The following is an 18,216-nucleotide window of genomic DNA, read 5'->3' on the forward strand; positions in this document are numbered from 1 at the left end:
AAGTGGCCACTGTGGCTGTTTAATAAGATTTACTCTGTAAAGTGCAATGTGGCTATGGAATAGAAACCAGGCAAACAGAATTCTGTCCTATGAGATAGATGACTTTGAATATATCAAGGGAGAAAGAAGAGGTTGGAAGAGCAGGAAAAATGAAGCAAGTAGTTTGTTTAAGATGTTTAAGGTTTTCCCCCATCACTGGCACACTTTGGGGCAGGAATAAATCTACTTTTGAGTGTTCAGAACACTAAAAAGTGTTTAGAAAATAAACATTCTCTGTAAAATATTCAGAGTTATTTTTAATGTTCAATCCTGTGTTACAGAAAAAAGATGTAATTATTGCATATTCTATGTATGGTAATGTGAAAATATTTAATATATTTCTCATTAGACATTATTAAAAGATATTTACTAAAGATATGTACTTTCTCTCATAAGTCCTTGATAGCTTTTTTAGATGACAGAATTTTAAGAGTGAGCCCAAAACTTACACATCAGGAAATGTTAAGATTTTTATACCACCATATTTTAGCATTTAATGTCAACTTTTAAAAGTCAGAGCAATGATTTTAGGGATATGAAATTTTAAGTGCATTAAACAGTACCACAAACACATTTTCAATTCTATAAGAACAAAATTATAACTCTAATATCCAATCATTTGTTAATCAGTTCATTACGTCTGCTGATTCAGCAAAGCCCTGTTGTTTCTGTGAGCTTCAAGGGCCTATACCTAGCAGACTTCAAGCTAAGTTTTAGATAGGCTTAAGAATTCACCATCCGATTCCTTCTGGGTTATGATGGGGCCTGAGCGGTGGGTGCCCTCTGAGGCTGTACACCACTGTAACTGAGGCAGGTCCATCCTCATGTTTTACATGGTGGACTTCCGCAAAGATTTTAATAGCAACAGAGTAATTTGTGGAAACTTACTGGCAATTTAAACTTAGAAATATTTAATCTTGTCTTTTTACAACTTCTAGATTCCACAGGCCATAGAGATTTTCTTCTGAGAAGAATTGTGCTTAATTTTTGATACCAACACTGAACATTCATCAGGGAGCTTTCCTGAAGTTCAGCTCATGACTTCCTGCTGTTTGCCAGAGGAGCAGGACCATGCACACAGGTGAAATCCTGGCCACACTCACCTGTGAGAGAATGACCAGAGGACACCCTTCACTCTCTGGGGCCTGAGGAGTGTCAACTGTTGGGGTCAGGAGAGACCCCAGGGACTGGACCTGAAGAAAACTGTTGTTTGCCTTCCCGCCTTGTTTTGCAGTTCTGCAGTGTGACCGAGGATGGTGACGTGCGTGTGCAGGGTCACCACACTGAGGCTGTGCCCAAGGGACGCGTATGCAGTGTCTTCAGTACCATGTGGAAAAGACCTTTTTATTCTCATCACAATTAGAGAACTCTTTAAGTTCCTGTTATACAAAATGATTTACTGTATTATACTTTTTCTTTTTTTATATAATGTCTAACAAAAAATACAGCTGCAACATTTTGATTCCTGTTAATTTGTTCTTTAATTAAATGACTACTTATTGCAGGAAATTAACCTGGGTGTTACAGTTTCTTGGGGTGGGGGTAAGAGATTTTTTTAGAAAAGGATCTGTGAAGCAAGTCAAATCTTATTATTTTTGAGTCATCAAAAGCCAAACACAGAAAGGAGAATTCAAACTTTTTGTGTGTTTTGTAAATTCTTTTAGTATTTGTGGTTTGTGCCTTAGGAAATCAAATTATCTTTTTCAAGTTAAGTTTATAAATCATTTGAGTAATAAACCTAGAAATAAGTAACAACTTGTTGAAAAACTCTACTGAAAGGAAAATGACCTCTAAGAGTATTTTTAATTTCATATTTCCAAACATTATTAAAGACTCTGTTGTAAGAGACAAAGGTTTAGATTGAGTGGAGCTCTAAGAGGATATTTATCCCAGCACAAAAGGTAAAAGGTAATCTTGGCACAAAGAGGGGAAAGCAAGTTAAATAAGAATAAGTGTTCCCTGGAATATATTTTTACTTAGCCTTTGAGTAAGTTTCGTTGCAAAAATGAGCCTGCCCTCCTGGTCCAGAAGCACAGTGCTTCCATCATGACATTGGGATCTTCCAGAACCTGTGCCCAGATCCCAGCTCTGCACCACTCAGCAAGGTGTTTATTTCCTCTGCAGGAAGCTCTCCTACCTGCTCCCCACCGGCCCCCGCCCGTCTCTCTCTCTCTCACACACACCACCATTGGAATCTCTAAATGAGAAAAAGGAGGGGAAGTGTGTGTGTGAAGTACCAGCAAAGTGCCCAGTCCATCATGTGGGTGTGGTTGCCAGGTAGCCCTGGAGCAGCTGAATGTCCCCTGTGACTTCTCACCGCACAAGCTACCTCACTACTTCCCATGACCTTTCTTGTGCTGCTCTGTGGCTGCAGTGGGTCAGGAGTCCACTGCTCAGCCCTTGTGGCAGCACTCTGTCCTAAGAGATTTGTGATCAATCCTAGATGCAAGCAACCATACTGTTAGTTTGTTGGAGTCTTTTTATAAGAAATCAGTGTATGGTAGAAAAATTCTAGCTCTGCCTCTTCATGCTGTGTAACCTTCTGTGAATCGCTTGACTTTGCTAAGCCTCAATTTCTGTGTCTATGAAATGATACCTAAATCCTTTATAACTAGAAGCCAATCTCTTAATTTTATAAGCATTTATGTGTGTATATATATAGATGTTTTATATTTATGTATGTGTATTTTATATGTAAGCTATTATTTGTGGCCAGTCAACCCTCTAAACACTTAGTTTCTATTTTAGGCTACATATTAGCAGCTTCCTATTTTACATTTTATTCAATTTAAAATATTAATTGGAGCCAACCTATATAAAAATAAGATTTCAGTCTTCATCACATAGAAATATCTATATAATTGCTTTACTATGAAGCAAAAAATGGAAAAAGTTGCCTTATTTAGAAACAATTCTGGCCCCCAAAGCAAAAAGGATCACTGCTGAGAATATTGGAGAAGGAAATGGCAACCCACTCCACTGTTCTTGCCTGGAGAATCCCAGGGACGGGGGAGCCTGGTGGACTTCCATCTGTGGGGTCGCACAGAGTCGGACACGACTGAAGCGACTTAGCAGCAGCAGCTGAGAATATATCTAAACTGTAGCTATAGTTAAGAGACAATCTGATAGATGGGGCAAAAATCCAGGTTTTTTGCCCAACTAAAGATGCACAACTAATAGATAAATAAAATTAAAGATTTATGATAAAGTACAAGATACCCAAAGCAGAGTTTGGTTTGGTCTAGACTCAAGGGTTCTAAAATATAAAATCAGAAGACATTTTCCTTGTAATCAAAATATTTGCAAAGGTATCTAACTTCTACTACTGTATTTGTATTAATCATGAACTATTACCCTAAATTATATTTCCATATTTCATGTTCTTAGCAGATATTTTAGAGGTTGAGATAACCTAAAACTGTGAATCAAGTATGTATGTTTACTCGGCACCTAAGTGTATGTAATCCTACACTAAGTAAGTATATGATGTGGCATCTCCAGTCTCTCATCCTAGTTAGCTGCTGCTGTTAAGTCACGTCAGTCATGTCCAACTCTGTGCGACCCCATACACTGCAGCCCACCTGGCTCCCCCGTCCCTGGGATTCTCCAGGCAAGAACACTGGAGTGGGTTGCCATGTCATTCTCCAGTGAATGAAAGTGAAAAGTGAAAGTGAAGTCACTCAGTCGTGTCCAACTCCTCGCAACCCCATGGACTGTAGACTACCAGGCTCCTCCATCCATGGGATTTCTCAGGCAAGAGTCCTGGAGTGGGTTGCCATTGCCTTCTCCACATCCTAGTTAGCTGGAGGAACAGAAATAAAAAGCAATTCATTAATCACATGATACTGGTGATATACATGCATATGGATATAAATTTAAATTTACATATATTGTGTAAATTTGAAGAGAAAGTTTATATACTTAGGAGCTAAAGACTTAGAAAAAACAATTCTTTCTTATTCAATAACAATTAGATACAGTATCTGAATTATCAGACTGCTATTCAGTTCAGTCACTCAGTCGTGTCCGACTCTTTGTGACCCCATGAATCACAGCACGCCAGGCCTCCCTGTCCATCACCAACTCCAGGAGTTCACTCAAACTCATGTCCATCGAGCTGGCGATGCCATCCAGCCATCTCATTCTCTGTCGTCCCCGTCTCCTCCCGCCCCCAATCCCTCCCAGCATCAGAGTCTTTTCCAGTGAGTCAACTCGTCGCATGAGGTGGCCAAAGTATTGGAGCTTCAGCTTTAGCATCAGTCCTTCCAATGAACACCCAGGATTGATCTCCTCTAGAATGGACTGGTTGGATCTCCTTGCAGTCCAAGGGACTCTCAAGAGTCTTCTCCAGCACCACAGTTCAAAAGCATCAATTCTTCGGCGATCAGCTTTCTTCACAGTCCAACTTTCACATCCATACATGACCACAGGAAAAACCATAGCCTTGACTAGACGGACCTTGGTTGGCAAAGTAATGTCTCTGCTTTTTAATATGCTATCTAGGTTGGTCATAACTTTCCTTCCAAGGAGTAAGCGTCTTTTAATTTCATGACTGCAATCAGCATCTGCAGTGATTTTGAGGCACCCAAAAATAAAGTCTGACACTGCTTCCACTGTTTCCCCATCTATTTCCCATGAAGTGATGGGACCAGATGCCGTGATCTTTGTTTTCTGAATGTTGAGCTTCAAGCCAACCTTTTCACTCTCCTCTTTCACTTTCATCAAGAGGCTTTTGAGTTAGTCATTAATAAGGTTCTTGTGCATTGACTTAACAAATAATTTTATTTTAACAGAATAAAATGACTATTAAAGTAACAGTATTAAATCATTGAAGAAATTATTTTTAAGGAGTTTAAAAATTTTTTTAAACTTAATTGGTAATTTTGTGACAAGAAACTGAATCACAGCCAGAAAAGCATCAAGTTTTAAGCCAATATGATAGGAAGAATAGTACATCCTATGACTTTGTAAAAAGTACATTTAAAAAATTTTAAAGGGGCTGTGAAACGGTATTACATAATCTTTGGACAACTGAAATGGATTAAAAAACACCTAACATAGAGGGTCCACCTTGTGGAAACACAAGGTAATTACAAGTCTAAAGGTATCCTATAGTCGAAGTTTGAAAGTCAGATTTTAGCTATATATCTACAGTTCTTCAATAGCAAAGTTCAGAAATGCAAAATTCTAATTACTAGTTCCACATTATTCCAATACCTATTTACTCAGTTTTTTTCAGAATATCTTTTCAAAGTTCTTCATGTGAAAGAAACATCTCAGAAGATGCTCATAAACAACTGAAAATACAGAAAGTCAAATTTACTTCAGGTCCGACAGGAAGAACCTAAGAGCTTGCTCCAATTTTTACAATACTAAGGATTGTTTCTTTTTTTTTTTAACGGCCACTCCTCACAACCTGTGGATATTAGTCCCCTGACCTGGGATTGAAGCCCAGGCCCTCAGCAGTGAAAGCTTGGACCTCCAGGGAAATCCCAACATTGCTTAGAATTCTATTTTAAATGTTTATTCATGGCACTTATGATTCGCCCATGCTTACTGACATTTTAATCAGTGTTAATGAACCTAGACATAACTGTGACTTGGTTTGTTATTATGTGGTGGTGATGGGGATGGCTAAAGAAAGAACTACCTTTAGCAGCTGTAGAGGGCTTCACCCGAGGCCCTGAGGCCATAGAAAGCAGAATTCATCACCCTAGACCTATGTTTTAAGAAGGAATTAAATGCTAGATTAAAAACCACACAGTCTACTGCCCACACTAGGATGTGCTGGGCATCTATGGTGTCAGGAACATGTGGCTTTTAAGTCTCTGCAATAATGTCTATAGAGCTTAGTATTTAAGTTTCTGCCTGGCTGTACTAATGCTGCAAAATTTTTCTCTCTTCCATGTCCTTTCCCACACCTTCTGGAACAGTTTGACCACAGTGTGGTAAACCTGCACCAACATGGTGTTAAACTGTGATCCAGGTAAGACATAGAAGTCATTAGTTACAATGCTTATTTATTTTTTAATATGTCTGAAATGGGAAAATTAAGAAGTGTTAGCTATATTAACATAATCATTAACCTCTGCTAATGCAAAACTGCTTTAACTCACTATAGTAAAATAAATTGAGGAATAAATTTTGTAATAAAGAACAGAGATATCTGACCTTCAAATGTTTCTTCTAAACGAGGGGTCTTACACAGACCAGATCTGCCTTTTTTTAAATGGTCTGCAATGTAAGAATGGTCCTTACATTTTTAAATGGTTACATTTGACAAGTTTATACAAGTACATACATGTTATTAAATTTAACCTTTTGGCCCTTAAACTTTTTTTTACTGTATAGCCCTTTAAAAGACAATTTGCCTACTCCTGCTCTAAAATCTTTTTTTTCTTTTTTTAAGAAAATAAATAATAGAAAATGCTAAGTTACACAGAACAGTTAAGTTTGTTTCTAAATAAGCTTAAAAATTTTAACATTAAGTTTTACAAATTTCAAACTCATTATAAGCTCACACTGACAATAGTATTTTGACATGTGTAAAATGCACATCAAGTTGGGTAAATAACATCAAGGGCATATGTTTCATTAGTATGACTACTCACTGTTCCAATTCCTTTTATTTAAAACTGTTATCAGAGCTTAAACCAAAACTATGTTATCTCAGTTCAAGGCAGTACCATACATAGATCTCATTCAACAATCTGTACTCCTGAAGAAAAAAATAATGAATTGTTTCCCTCTAGATGGCGGTGCTAGTGGTATCTTTACCGATGCAGGAGACATAAGAGACGTTGGTTCAATCCCTGGGTCAGGAAGATCCCCTGGAGAAGGAAATGCAAACCCACTCCAGTATTCTTGCCTGGAGAATCTCATGGACAGAGGAGCCTGGTGGGCTACAGTCTATAGGGTTGCAAACAGTTGGACATGACTGAAGCGACTTAGCACCACATGGCAGATGTTGTTTTAGAATATTCCTATTGGCCTTTTTGACCCAATGTATTTTTTTTTAAACAAAAACTAACCATTACAAATTTAATATCTTCTTTGGTAATGCAGTCTGTGAATATCTGATTTGCCTACACAATATGTCAAAGGTGCCAATAAAATAGAAATCCCTATGATTTTACGTAACTTTTAAAAATATATAGATTCCATTTTTAAGTACAATGAAACAGTTCATTTCTTATCTCTGATCTAGAACTGAGTACAGACATGTCATATAATAGATGCTCATATGACTGGCTGACTAATACTTTATTTTATCAGCTTTAATAGAAATACGAACACTATACAGGATTTGAGGAACTGAAAGTTTGAGAAGGCACGCTGGCTCTCCAGGAACATACTATATCTGCTCATTCATTTATTCACTTTGTGCAAGCCTATGTCTCCAAGCACTCTTTTAGGTTCTAGAAATAAATATATAAAAGTTGGCTTTTAGGGCACAGGAAACCTCTGAAAAGGTTCTTTGTTGTTTTGCTGTTATTATTTTTTAATTCAAGTGAAATGCAGATAACATAAAACTAACCATATTGAAGAATAAATGGTATTCAACACACTTACAAATTCATACAGCCACCACTTCTGTCTGGTTCCAGAACGTTTTCATCACACCTGAAGAAGATCCCATGCCTAATTTGCTGTTTCTATGAATTTATACATTCTGGATATTACAGTAAATTGAATCATGCAACATGTGACCTTTTGTGTCTATTTTCTTTCACTTAACATGTTTTTGAGATTCATCCGTACTGTCAGGTTAATCAATACTTCTTTCCCCTTACAGCTGAAAAATATTCCATTACATAGATATACTATTTACTTATTTGATTGCCATTTGGGCTGTTTCCACCTTTTGCCTATTGTGAATAGTGTGCTATTTTGAATATTCCTGTACAAAAGTATTTGTTTAGTATCTATTTTCAGTTCTTTTGGGTATATAACTAAGAGTGGAATTGCTGAGTCACATGGTAATTGTTTAACTGAGGAACCACCACACTGTTTTCCATGGCAGCTGCATTATTTTTACATCCCCCTGCCCGGACCCTCTGCCATAAATAAAATGCACAAGGGTTTCAATTCCTGCCCGTCCTTGCCAAACTTGCTTTCTAGTTTCTAACTATCATAGTGGGTATAAAGTTGGGATCTAACTATGGTTTTGATTTCCATTTTCCTAATGATGCTCAATGTCTGTTTGTGTGTTTGATGGCCATTTGTGTATCTTCTCAGGAGAAATGGTGGTTCAAGTCCTTTGCTCATATTTTAATTAGGTTTTTTGGCATTTTGTTTTCAACCTATAAGAATTCTTTGTATATTCTGGCTGCTGCTGCTAAGTCACTTCAGTCGTGTCCGACTCTGTGTGACCCCATAGATGGAAGCCCACCAGGCTCTCCCGTCCCTGGGATTCTCCAGGCAAGAACACTGGAGTGGGTTGCCATTTCCTTCTCCAATGTGTGAAAGCGAAAAGTGAAAGTGAAGTCGCTCAGTCGTGTCCGACTCTTAGCGACCCCATGGACTGCAGCCTACCAGGCTCCTCCATCCATGGGATTTTCTAGTGATTTGCAAATATTTTCTCCCATTCTATAATTTTTTTTCCTTTTATGAAAGTATTCTTTGCACGAAAATCTTTTTTTTTTTTTAAAGAATTTCTGAGGAAGTCCAAATTGCATTTTTTCCCCTGTTGTTGGTGTTTTGGTGTCATATCTAAAAATCTATTGCCAAATCCAATGTCATGAATCTTTATTCTTATGTCGTTTTCCTATAGGTTTTGTAGTGTTAGCTCTAACTTATAGGTTTTTGATCCATTTAATTTTTATATATGGTGTAAGGGTGTCCCATTTTTGCATGCGGCTATCCGGTTCTCCCCAAACCAGTGGTTGAAGAGACTATTATTTCTCTATCAAATGGTCTAGGCACCCCTGATGAAACTCAGCTGGACTACAGATGAACAGGTTTATTGCTAGACTCTCAAATCTATTTTATTGGTCTCTATGTCTGTCCTTATGTAGGTACCACATTATTTTAATTTAGCTTTGTAGTAGTGTGGAATTGGGAACTGTTGAGTCCTCCAACTTTTTTTTTTTCAAGATTATTTTGCTGTTGGATCCCTTCCATTTCCACGTGTTTTTCAGGACTGGCCTTTTCATTTCTGCAGAAAGGACTTGGGTTTTTGATAGGGACTGCAATAAATCTATAGATTGTTGCCATTCAACAATATTAAGTCTTAGAATGAGGGGGGATGACCATGGGATGTCTTTCCATTTACTGTTCTTTCAACAGTGTTTTGTAATTTTTAGTTTTCAGATCTTTCAACTCTGGTTTTAGAATTTTTAGTCTCTATTACCTAGTCTAACAAATGGCTTATCAATTTTCTTGATCTTTTCAAAGAATCAACTTTTGGTTTGATTTTCTGTTTTTCTATTCTTTTAAAAAAATCTAAAATATCTGTTGTTTCCTTCCTTCTGATAGTTTTGGGTATATTCACTCATTTTCTAGTTTTTTAAAGTTGGATTATAAACTTGAGATCTTTCTTAAAAATATATATATATATAAATGTATAGTTATAAATTTCTGAGCACTGCTTGGAGTATGCTGCATTTTCGTTTGCCTCGTGGTATTTTCTAATTTTTCTTGTGATTTCTTCTTTGACCCATTGGTTATTTAAGAATGTATTGTCACTGGAGAGTTTTACATACGGGAGTCATAAGCATGGTATGATTTATGAATTAGCAAGAATATATTGGCTGCTAAGTAAATAAGAAGCTATAAATTACAAGGTAAGTATGAATGCTGGGAAGCTATTTAGGAGGCTGTTGAAACGGTCCATATGAGAAATGATGCTGAGACTGTCAAAGGTATTGACAGTGCAAGTAACAAAATATTGTAGAACATATTTTGGTAGTAAAATCTACAGGACTTGTTGATCAATTAACTGGCCAAAGAAAAAGAGGCAATCAGGAATTACTCCTAGGTTTTGGCTTGTCTAGTTAGGTGGATAAAAGTGATATTTACTGAGATGGAAGAACAGACTTATCTTTTCCCCCCTTTGGTGGTGAGAGAGAATGCTGAGAAATCAAGAGTTGGAGAATTGAGATGTTTATTAAAACTGTCAGTAAAGCAGTAGATGATGTTGTTTAGTTGCTCAGTCATGTCCGACTCTTTGAGACACTATGGACTGCAGCCCACCAGGCTCCTCTGTCCATGGAATTTTTAGGCAAGAATACAGGAATGAGTTGCCCTTTCCTCCTCCAGGGGATCTTCCTGACCCAGGGATTGAACTCCCATCTCCTGCATTAGCAGGCAGATTCTTTACCACTGAACCACCACGTAAGCCCTAAAGCAATGTATATAACACACTAATGTCCAAAGTAAAGGCCAGAATGTTTCGAAGTTATTAATATAGAAATGGTTATTACTTGGTACCAGATGAAAACACCTAAGGAGAAAGTTTAGATTGAAGAAAAGTAATAATATGGAGCTCATTCCTAGTCTTAAGAGGTAAAAGGGAAGTTAGGAATAAGACAAGAAAGAGTGGAAAATCTGTCAGCCAAGGGTTTTTAACTACGGAATGGCACTGAGAAGCTAAGAAGACAGAGGTAAGGTTTGGGTAAAATTACTGGTGATTTTGATAAACGCTGTTTCAGTGAAATTATAGGGATAGAAGCTGGACTCTATGAGTGGTGGTAAGGAGCAAGTAAGAAGTATGAATTGAGATAGTAACTAGCTAGGTTGAGAATTACATACAAAGGGCAGCAGTTAAAAAGGAACTTAAAGTCCTTTTTTTAAATGTTTTTAAAAAATAAGCGTGGGCTATACACACCAATAGGGAGAAGTCAAAGACAACAGGATTCAGAGTACCTCCAGGGGATTAGACTGTCCTGAAATAATGAGGCTTATCTGCTGTTGAAACGTGTGCGACCAGAAATGCCAGTATTGATGCAGGTAACATATTAGATTTTAGGAAGAAGAGATGAGGAAAGTATGAGGTAAGGTCATACCCTAAAAGGTAAAGAATTAAGGAAAGATATACTGATATACAATAATGCTCTGGAAATGTGGTAAAGGCAATTAAACAAGGCAGGATAAGGATTGCTGAACAATGCAATATAGCCATTTGAAATATGTGGTCATAAATTTAAACCTTAATTATATTTGTTTTTCTCAAGTGATGTTAAAGTTGTGGAATGAAGGGTATGAACTAGTGGATAAAAAGCTGAGGAAAGGTGAGAGGGTAAGAGTACTGTCTAGGACTAAGGACTCTAAAACTGGTAAGGCAAGAAGGAAGGACAAGAGGGTTAACAAGCATAGCAAAGAGTAGTGAAGTAAACAGCCTGGGACTACTCCAGAAAGCAGGGTGGGATGATTAACATCTGAAGTGAGATTCAGGGCACAACTATTGATAATGACAAGGTCAAAGCAGAATGGTTTAAAGAGCTGGGAGAAAGTAGGCACCTGGGTTGGATTACACATACAACACAGTATGGTGATCAGCATGGGTTTAGAGGTCTTCGAAGTCTGGCCAAGGCAGGGGGAGATAAAAAAGGATGTGTGTCATAATGGATTAATTTTGAAGTCTCATGGGGGAACACAGTTACAACTCCTGAGTTGTTTTAATATTATAGCAGACTTATCATTGTTTCCTGAAGTAGATTTCTGCTATGCTATCAATAAATCTTAGCTGCTAACAGTGGAATAAAGCTATGATGTGAAGGTTTTATTGCTTATCTAGAAGTGAGATGGTGTGATGGTATACCTCAGATGTCTGACTGGAGGATATTCAAACAAAAGGATTTATAGAATAACTGTATAACATCCAAGTGACAGCATTTATTTCAACTTTATTATACAATTAAAGCAAACTAAATGTGTATTCATTTTCATATATTAATCTAGCAAAATATTACAGTGAACCCTAGGTCTTAAAAAGTACTTGTCAAAACAGCCTGTTTGAGTTAATAATGTGTCTACCTAGAATTAAAATGGTAACTCTGTTAGGCTATTTAGTGCCTTCTAATACAGTGGAGCCACAGCTGAATAAAAACACTCTCCAACAGTATGCTGCAAGTAGTGCTTTACACACAGGTAAGCATTTTAAATCAGACTTCTTCCCCTTCTATGCATCACTAAATTTTATTATTTGAACCATGTTCTGAACTAGTAAATTTTAACAATACTTTATATATTTAGTTCAAACTGTTTGTGTTTAAAATATATTTTATATGATAGTTTTTAATAACTAGTTTTATGAGTATAGTTAACTTGGTAATATTTGTCTCATGCAAATATTACTATAAAATTTTGTAAGCCAATTCCTTCTACTGATTGGTTTCCCAAAGCTTTCTGAAAAAAGTATTTCACAGACAAAAGGCTTCAGGGCTCAGTCATGTTACGGTGATTACAGGTTCTTTCTTATCCAGCAGAGGACAGACAGGTCTTTGAATTTAGAGGGTTCTACAGAGGTACTCTTGCTTGGGTAACATGTGTTTTCTTTATAGAGCTATTGTGGTATTTCCTAAGCTAAATAGGAATAATTGGATAAAACTTGTTGAGAACAACTAGACATCAAACACTGTTTCTCTCATGAGCCATGAATAATGACCTCAGTCCTCTGCGTACAGTGAGAAGCTCCTCTTCTTGCTGTGGCCAAGAAAAAAAAAATCACTTTGAACAGTGATTCACTGTAAAATTGTCATCCTATCCAATCCCCTAAGGGCTGTTCCTAGGTATCTACAGAATTATATGCTTACTACTGATATTTTAGATATATATTTAGATGATCAACTGAGAGATCACTTTTAAACCCCAAATCAATTAATTTTTTTTACTTCCTTTAAATATTAAATCGACAGTCTAGAAAAGAACTTCAACAAGGATCAGTATAGTTAGTTAGCTTATGTGCTTCCAGATAAACTGGCTTAGTAACAACTATCCTCTTAGCCTCTACTACCACCATACTGAGGTTCTATTAAAATTTAATCAAAGTATATTAAAATATCCTGTAGTATACACAGAAATGCCTCTATCTCTAAGGAAACACCAAAGGCATGTTTACCTGGACAGCACCTTTAGACACCTTCCCTGTTCCCCACCCTGGTGAGCTCTTCCCCCAGAATCCAGCTGCTGGTCTACTAGACCTCTGCAAAATCAGCTAATTTTATCCTCAAATCTAAGTAAAGGAAAATTCTTTCTTGCTCTGGCTGACACCCCTTCTCCTTCAGAAGACACAGCAAGATTGCTGTGGTGCACTTTGCTTAGATACATACAAAGAAATAATTATTCTAGCTTACTTTTAAATTGCTCTTTCAGGGAGACACTCATTATTTAAAATCACCCCTATTTTCTACTATAAATTTGCTCCCATTTTAAAGAACTAAAAGAACCCTAGTGGTTTCAATTCAAAAAGAAAAACCTGTGGAAGAATTTCTCATTTAAACATATAAAAACATGACTGATCATTCTATTTGAAAACCCCAAACTAGATATTGATTTACCATTTCCTTAAGAAGTCTGTCTTGCAGCATTTTCATGTTTTCTTTCATCAAACACATCTGTGAATAAAAAATTTCTTCCATGAAATTTACTTAAAGTTTCACAGCAAAAAGTTGGACTAACCAATATTGACAGATTACATACAAAAATATAGAATTTATACCTGAGATGTAACAATATTTTCTTCACAATAAGTGCTGTAGAAGACATTCTTGTCCAATGAAGCTTTTAAAAGGTGAAGTCTAAAATGATGAAAATTACCTTTGCATTTACTTTGGTATTTAACAAATTAAATTACTATAATATAGTATATATAATTTAAATTTTTTGACCTAAGAGTCTTAAGTTATATATTCTAATCATTAAGAATGTTATACTGACCTCTGCTGTTCTCTTTTTTGATAGGCACTGAACTGCTGAAATACCTTTTCCCGAAAGTCCTAAATTTAAAAGTACAAAACTAGTTATACTGTAGTTATGACTAAAATTTAAAACTAAACAGTAGGATTTACTATGTTTATTTCTAACTTAAAAAACAACCTGACTATATGCTAAGAATATTGCAGATGTCATATACTCTTTCAGATAAACTGAAAGCAAACTCTTTCAGACTTTCTCCCTGTAAGAGGTAGTCATAAACTTTATATATATATATAAAAATGTATTTACTGAAGTACAGTTGATTTACAATGTTTCAGATATATATATAGCAAAGTGATTTAGTTACACATGCATACATATATTTTTTCAGATTCTTTTCCATTTTAAGTTATTTCAAGATATTGAATATACTTGGCTGCATAGGTCCTTGTTATTTTACCATTTTATATACAGTAGCATGTATGTTAATACCCCTTGATCATAAACTTAAGTCTGTATTTTTAATGTATGTACATGAAACTAACTAAAAATCTAGGATAAAACTAAATTATGTCCTAAAAAACAAAAACCTTTATGTTATAGTCTAAAAGTAGAAGGTTAATAGAAGTTTCCCCGAGTGCAACTCTTTAAAAATGAGGTTTTACAATTATTTTTAAACTCTTATAAGCACAAACCGCAAATTCCTTCTCCAAATCTTTTAAATACTGTGAATCTTTTTCAAAATTCTCTAGCTCCTCTATGATGATGAATTGGAACTTGTCAAGTTTTTTGATCCTATTAAAGAAAGAAAACGAGATTTTTAAAAAAATGATAGCACTCAGAATACAAAGCACTTAGTATATTTCAGAAGGGATTTTTGGCATAGACCTGTACTCCTGAATCTTCTGGTTGATTGCTTTTATATGTTGTTGAATTGTTTTCCAAGTCTGTTTAGTAAAATAATCCATCATTTTGTGGCGGATCTGAAAAACACTCCTTTTTTAACTTGAAAAATCTTTACAAAATAATCTAACCAAGACTATACTAAGACCAAAGCCTTTTCCATGAAATATAAATAACTAAGAAGAACTTAGAACAGTGAAAAATTAAAAACTCAAGTGATTTAAACTGAAGTGTTAATGAATAAGCTCAGTCCCACCAGGAAGGCTCTGACTGAGGGTTGGAATTGCTAGTTATTTTCGTAAGTACATCACATTTACCAAAATGCTAGTGATTACAATTCTTTTCAGGAACACAGCCCAGGAGTCACACTCAAAATTACTACCATTTTTCATAAAACATATCCACATCAAGTCACAGATATGCAGAATGTATGAGTCAGGGCTTCTCTGTTTAGGCAAGGGTGACCTTGGGTAAATCAACTCAAAAGAAATCTACAGAATCTTAAATAATTTCAGAGTTTACCCATGAAGAAAAGAAAAAAGCAAAGAAAGCTGATAACCAGTGCAGGAAAATGTCTTAACAGGAGAGCAAAAAGAACTGTCTAAATACAGGCATGTGAGAGAAAGAGATGAGTGGAGAAAACAACAGTAATTTAGAATTACTGTATTTTAGGAAGTATTTTGGCTACAGTCCCTGGGGTTGTGAAGAGTCGGACTTGACTGAGCAACTTCACTTTCACTTTTCACTTTCATGCATTGGAGAAGGAAATGGCAACCCACTCCAGTGTTCTTGCCTGGAGAATCCCAGGGACGGCAGAGCCTGGTGGGCTGCTGTCTATGGGGTTGCACAGAGTCGGACGCGACTGGAGCGACTTAGCAGCAGGAAGTAGTTTTGCAAATATTACCTCACTGGAACCACAATAACTAAGGAGCTTAAGTACAGAACTGGTGAAACAAAATGAAATGGGTTTCTGACTGAGGCTGTTTATCCTCTATATAGTACCCTCACAAGCAGTTACTGCTGTGAGATTTAAAAATATGTATTAAAGACTAGGCACAAAAAGAAAATTGTTCAGAAAAAAGAAAAATCACAGAAGACTCAAAATGTTAAACTGAAAAGGAAAATAGGACAAAGAGAACCCACAGATAAAGAATATGGGTAATATAAAATTTTAGAAAAGAAACGGCTCATGAATCATTCCCGCTTTTTACCAGTGCATGAGGAAAGCTGAGTTCATGAATGGGTGTTTTGTTGCCAAAGGGTTAACTGAACTGACAATCTAGTAGAAAGTGTGGCATATTATCATAATTTAAAGGATGACAACTCACATTAACTTTCCTCTGAAATTCTGTACTGAGCTGCTTGCACATCATCATCCCTACATCTGAAATTTCAGTTTCCCAGTTCTCCAAAGGAATAGAAAAGTCATTTGCTGATAACGGAGATATACTTTCAGACACTAAGAAAATGAAGACAATCAGCTAAAATTAAGATATGCAGTGTTACAAATTTTACCTTTGTCATGAGACTAAGAACAATGTCTTATTTTCAGATACTATATATAATCTAAGGATTATAAATCATAGGCATATTTTTCATTTAAAATACCCTGACTTATAAAAAACCTTTTAGCATGAGAATTAAGGCAGAAACAGTAACATTAAAATGGAACATATTTGGATTGATTTTTTAAAAAAATAGTTCTTTACTACTTGCACATTAATAACCCAACTATTTAGTGATATGCTAATCTATCAGTAAGTTAATACTGTAGTAAAGCCTGTATATGGTAATTAGTGATGAGGAAGATTTATGAGTAAAATCATGCTTACTATAACAGTAAAATAAAGTGAACTCTGTGATAAAGCATCCTCCTTGGATTTATCCAAAGTTATCTTTACAAAGGAATTTGTTTTATGAAAGAAGTCACTCAAAATTAAAAAACCACTTTCCAAATTAATTGCATTTTGACATAGGCATCTGATCTACCTACCTTTGTACGTGTGATGATCTGCATCTTCGCTTTTACAGGGTTTTTTGGGAAGCAAGTTTGCTCTTTCTTCTTCCACTTCACCAGAATTATTTAGACTATCTTCCGTGTATATTCGTTTGCGACTAAGATGTTGTATACAGCCTTAGGAACAGTAAATAATAGTGCTCTACAATCTTAATTAAAAATACCTAATATATGATTGCTTTTATTTAAAAAAGCTTTTGTTTCCATTTGTGTAGTTTTAGACAACTGCATTAAATCCTATATAATTTTGACATTAAATTGAATAATGGTATAATTATAAAAATATAATTTCTTTAGGTGAAAGTTCACAGTATTATTTCAGTAATTAATATGCATTTTTTAAAAAGCAAGTCTTTGACCACAAACCTGAAATATGTGTGGAGTCACTGGGCATGCCATACACTGTCTTCTCTCTTTCTTCACTAGACGTGGATAATGGAGATGCTGAATGACTTTTCTAAGATAAGTATCAGAAATTGGAAAAACATTCTGTGTAAGTACTCCTGATTCATCTTTGACCATCTCTCTCAAGCTCTACAGACAATAAGTTGCAAATGCCATCAATTTTTTTCCTTCAGATTGTTTCTATCCCTTTTTATGTCACACTGCTATGCATTTTCCTAAATTCTTATGTTAACCTAAATCTTAAATTACAGCAATAGTTTCGAGCTTCTTTTTTAAACTAATCTATTTTTCAATTCTTCCTTATTAGGAGTTTGATTTCTTTGAGTCAGGAAATGGGAAGCCGAAGAAAAGTCTAAACTACTTCCTTCAGGTTATATCTTTAAGTCACATCTTTGTCCTCTAACCTTATGTCTTACTGATTCAAATACAAATGTGTTAGCCAAATTAGTCTTTTTCCTGCTTTATGAAAATCTGTGTCCATTTCCAGTTCCCCTTCTATACTTAAGTTAATGATGTTTCTCTACTCAGTCTATATGTACCAACCTGTCCTAAGTGGAAGTTGGTATAGGCCAAAACCCAGCCCACTCCAAGCTATAATTCTGTCTTAACATTCTGTATTTTATAGGTTATTAAATATTAATATTTTTGTTGGTTGACTTAAGTAGTGGAAAAACTCAACCAAATTCTTATATAATCATGAAACCACTAAGTCTAATTATAAATATGTAAGTCAGTGGTTTAAAGTGATAGCCTGTTTAAGACTTTCTCATTGTAAGTATTTCAACTATTTTTCTATGATCAAACCATCCTACATATTTAAAACATCATACTTTCAGATAACAGGTGAAAAATACTAAATTATTATAACTATTACTAAAGGCCTGTAATCTGATTCTTATTAAGAACTATTTTAGTTTAAGGAAAGCTTACTGGCTGTACTACCATATGACTTTCATATTTGGAGGTTCAATTTCCATAGATTTTTCCTTAAGTAT

At 35.6% G+C, this 18,216-nt stretch overlaps 2 protein-coding genes across 2 annotated transcripts in view; one reads left to right on the forward strand and one right to left on the reverse strand.

The window, feature by feature from the left end:
* PHACTR3 (phosphatase and actin regulator 3) overlaps positions 1 to 1,486 on the forward strand; it is a 193,252-nt gene extending 191,766 nt beyond the window's left edge. Inside the window, exon 13 of the mRNA XM_088844394.1 lies at positions 978 to 1,486. Coding sequence (XP_088700520.1) covers positions 978 to 993 — 16 coding nt within the window. The 3' untranslated portion in view covers positions 994 to 1,486. The remainder of the gene's footprint in view (positions 1 to 977) is intronic.
* Positions 1,487 to 11,941: 10,455 nt separating this feature from the next.
* SYCP2 (synaptonemal complex protein 2) overlaps positions 11,942 to 18,216 on the reverse strand; it is a 72,727-nt gene continuing 66,452 nt past the window's right edge. The window contains exons 34-42 of the mRNA XM_088844395.1: positions 17,183 to 17,273; positions 16,793 to 16,933; positions 16,128 to 16,258; positions 14,785 to 14,879; positions 14,592 to 14,691; positions 13,918 to 13,976; positions 13,700 to 13,778; positions 13,539 to 13,595; positions 11,942 to 12,684 (exon numbers count right to left, since the gene is read on the reverse strand). Coding sequence (XP_088700521.1) covers positions 12,610 to 12,684; positions 13,539 to 13,595; positions 13,700 to 13,778; positions 13,918 to 13,976; positions 14,592 to 14,691; positions 14,785 to 14,879; positions 16,128 to 16,258; positions 16,793 to 16,933; positions 17,183 to 17,273 — 828 coding nt within the window. The 3' untranslated portion in view covers positions 11,942 to 12,609. The remainder of the gene's footprint in view (positions 12,685 to 13,538; positions 13,596 to 13,699; positions 13,779 to 13,917; positions 13,977 to 14,591; positions 14,692 to 14,784; positions 14,880 to 16,127; positions 16,259 to 16,792; positions 16,934 to 17,182; positions 17,274 to 18,216) is intronic.

This window comes from Moschus berezovskii, chromosome 15 (genome assembly GCF_049115385.1).
Source record: "Moschus berezovskii isolate FMDL1 chromosome 15, NW_MosBer_1.0, whole genome shotgun sequence".
In the NCBI taxonomy this organism is placed as follows: domain Eukaryota; kingdom Metazoa; phylum Chordata; class Mammalia; order Artiodactyla; family Moschidae; genus Moschus; species Moschus berezovskii.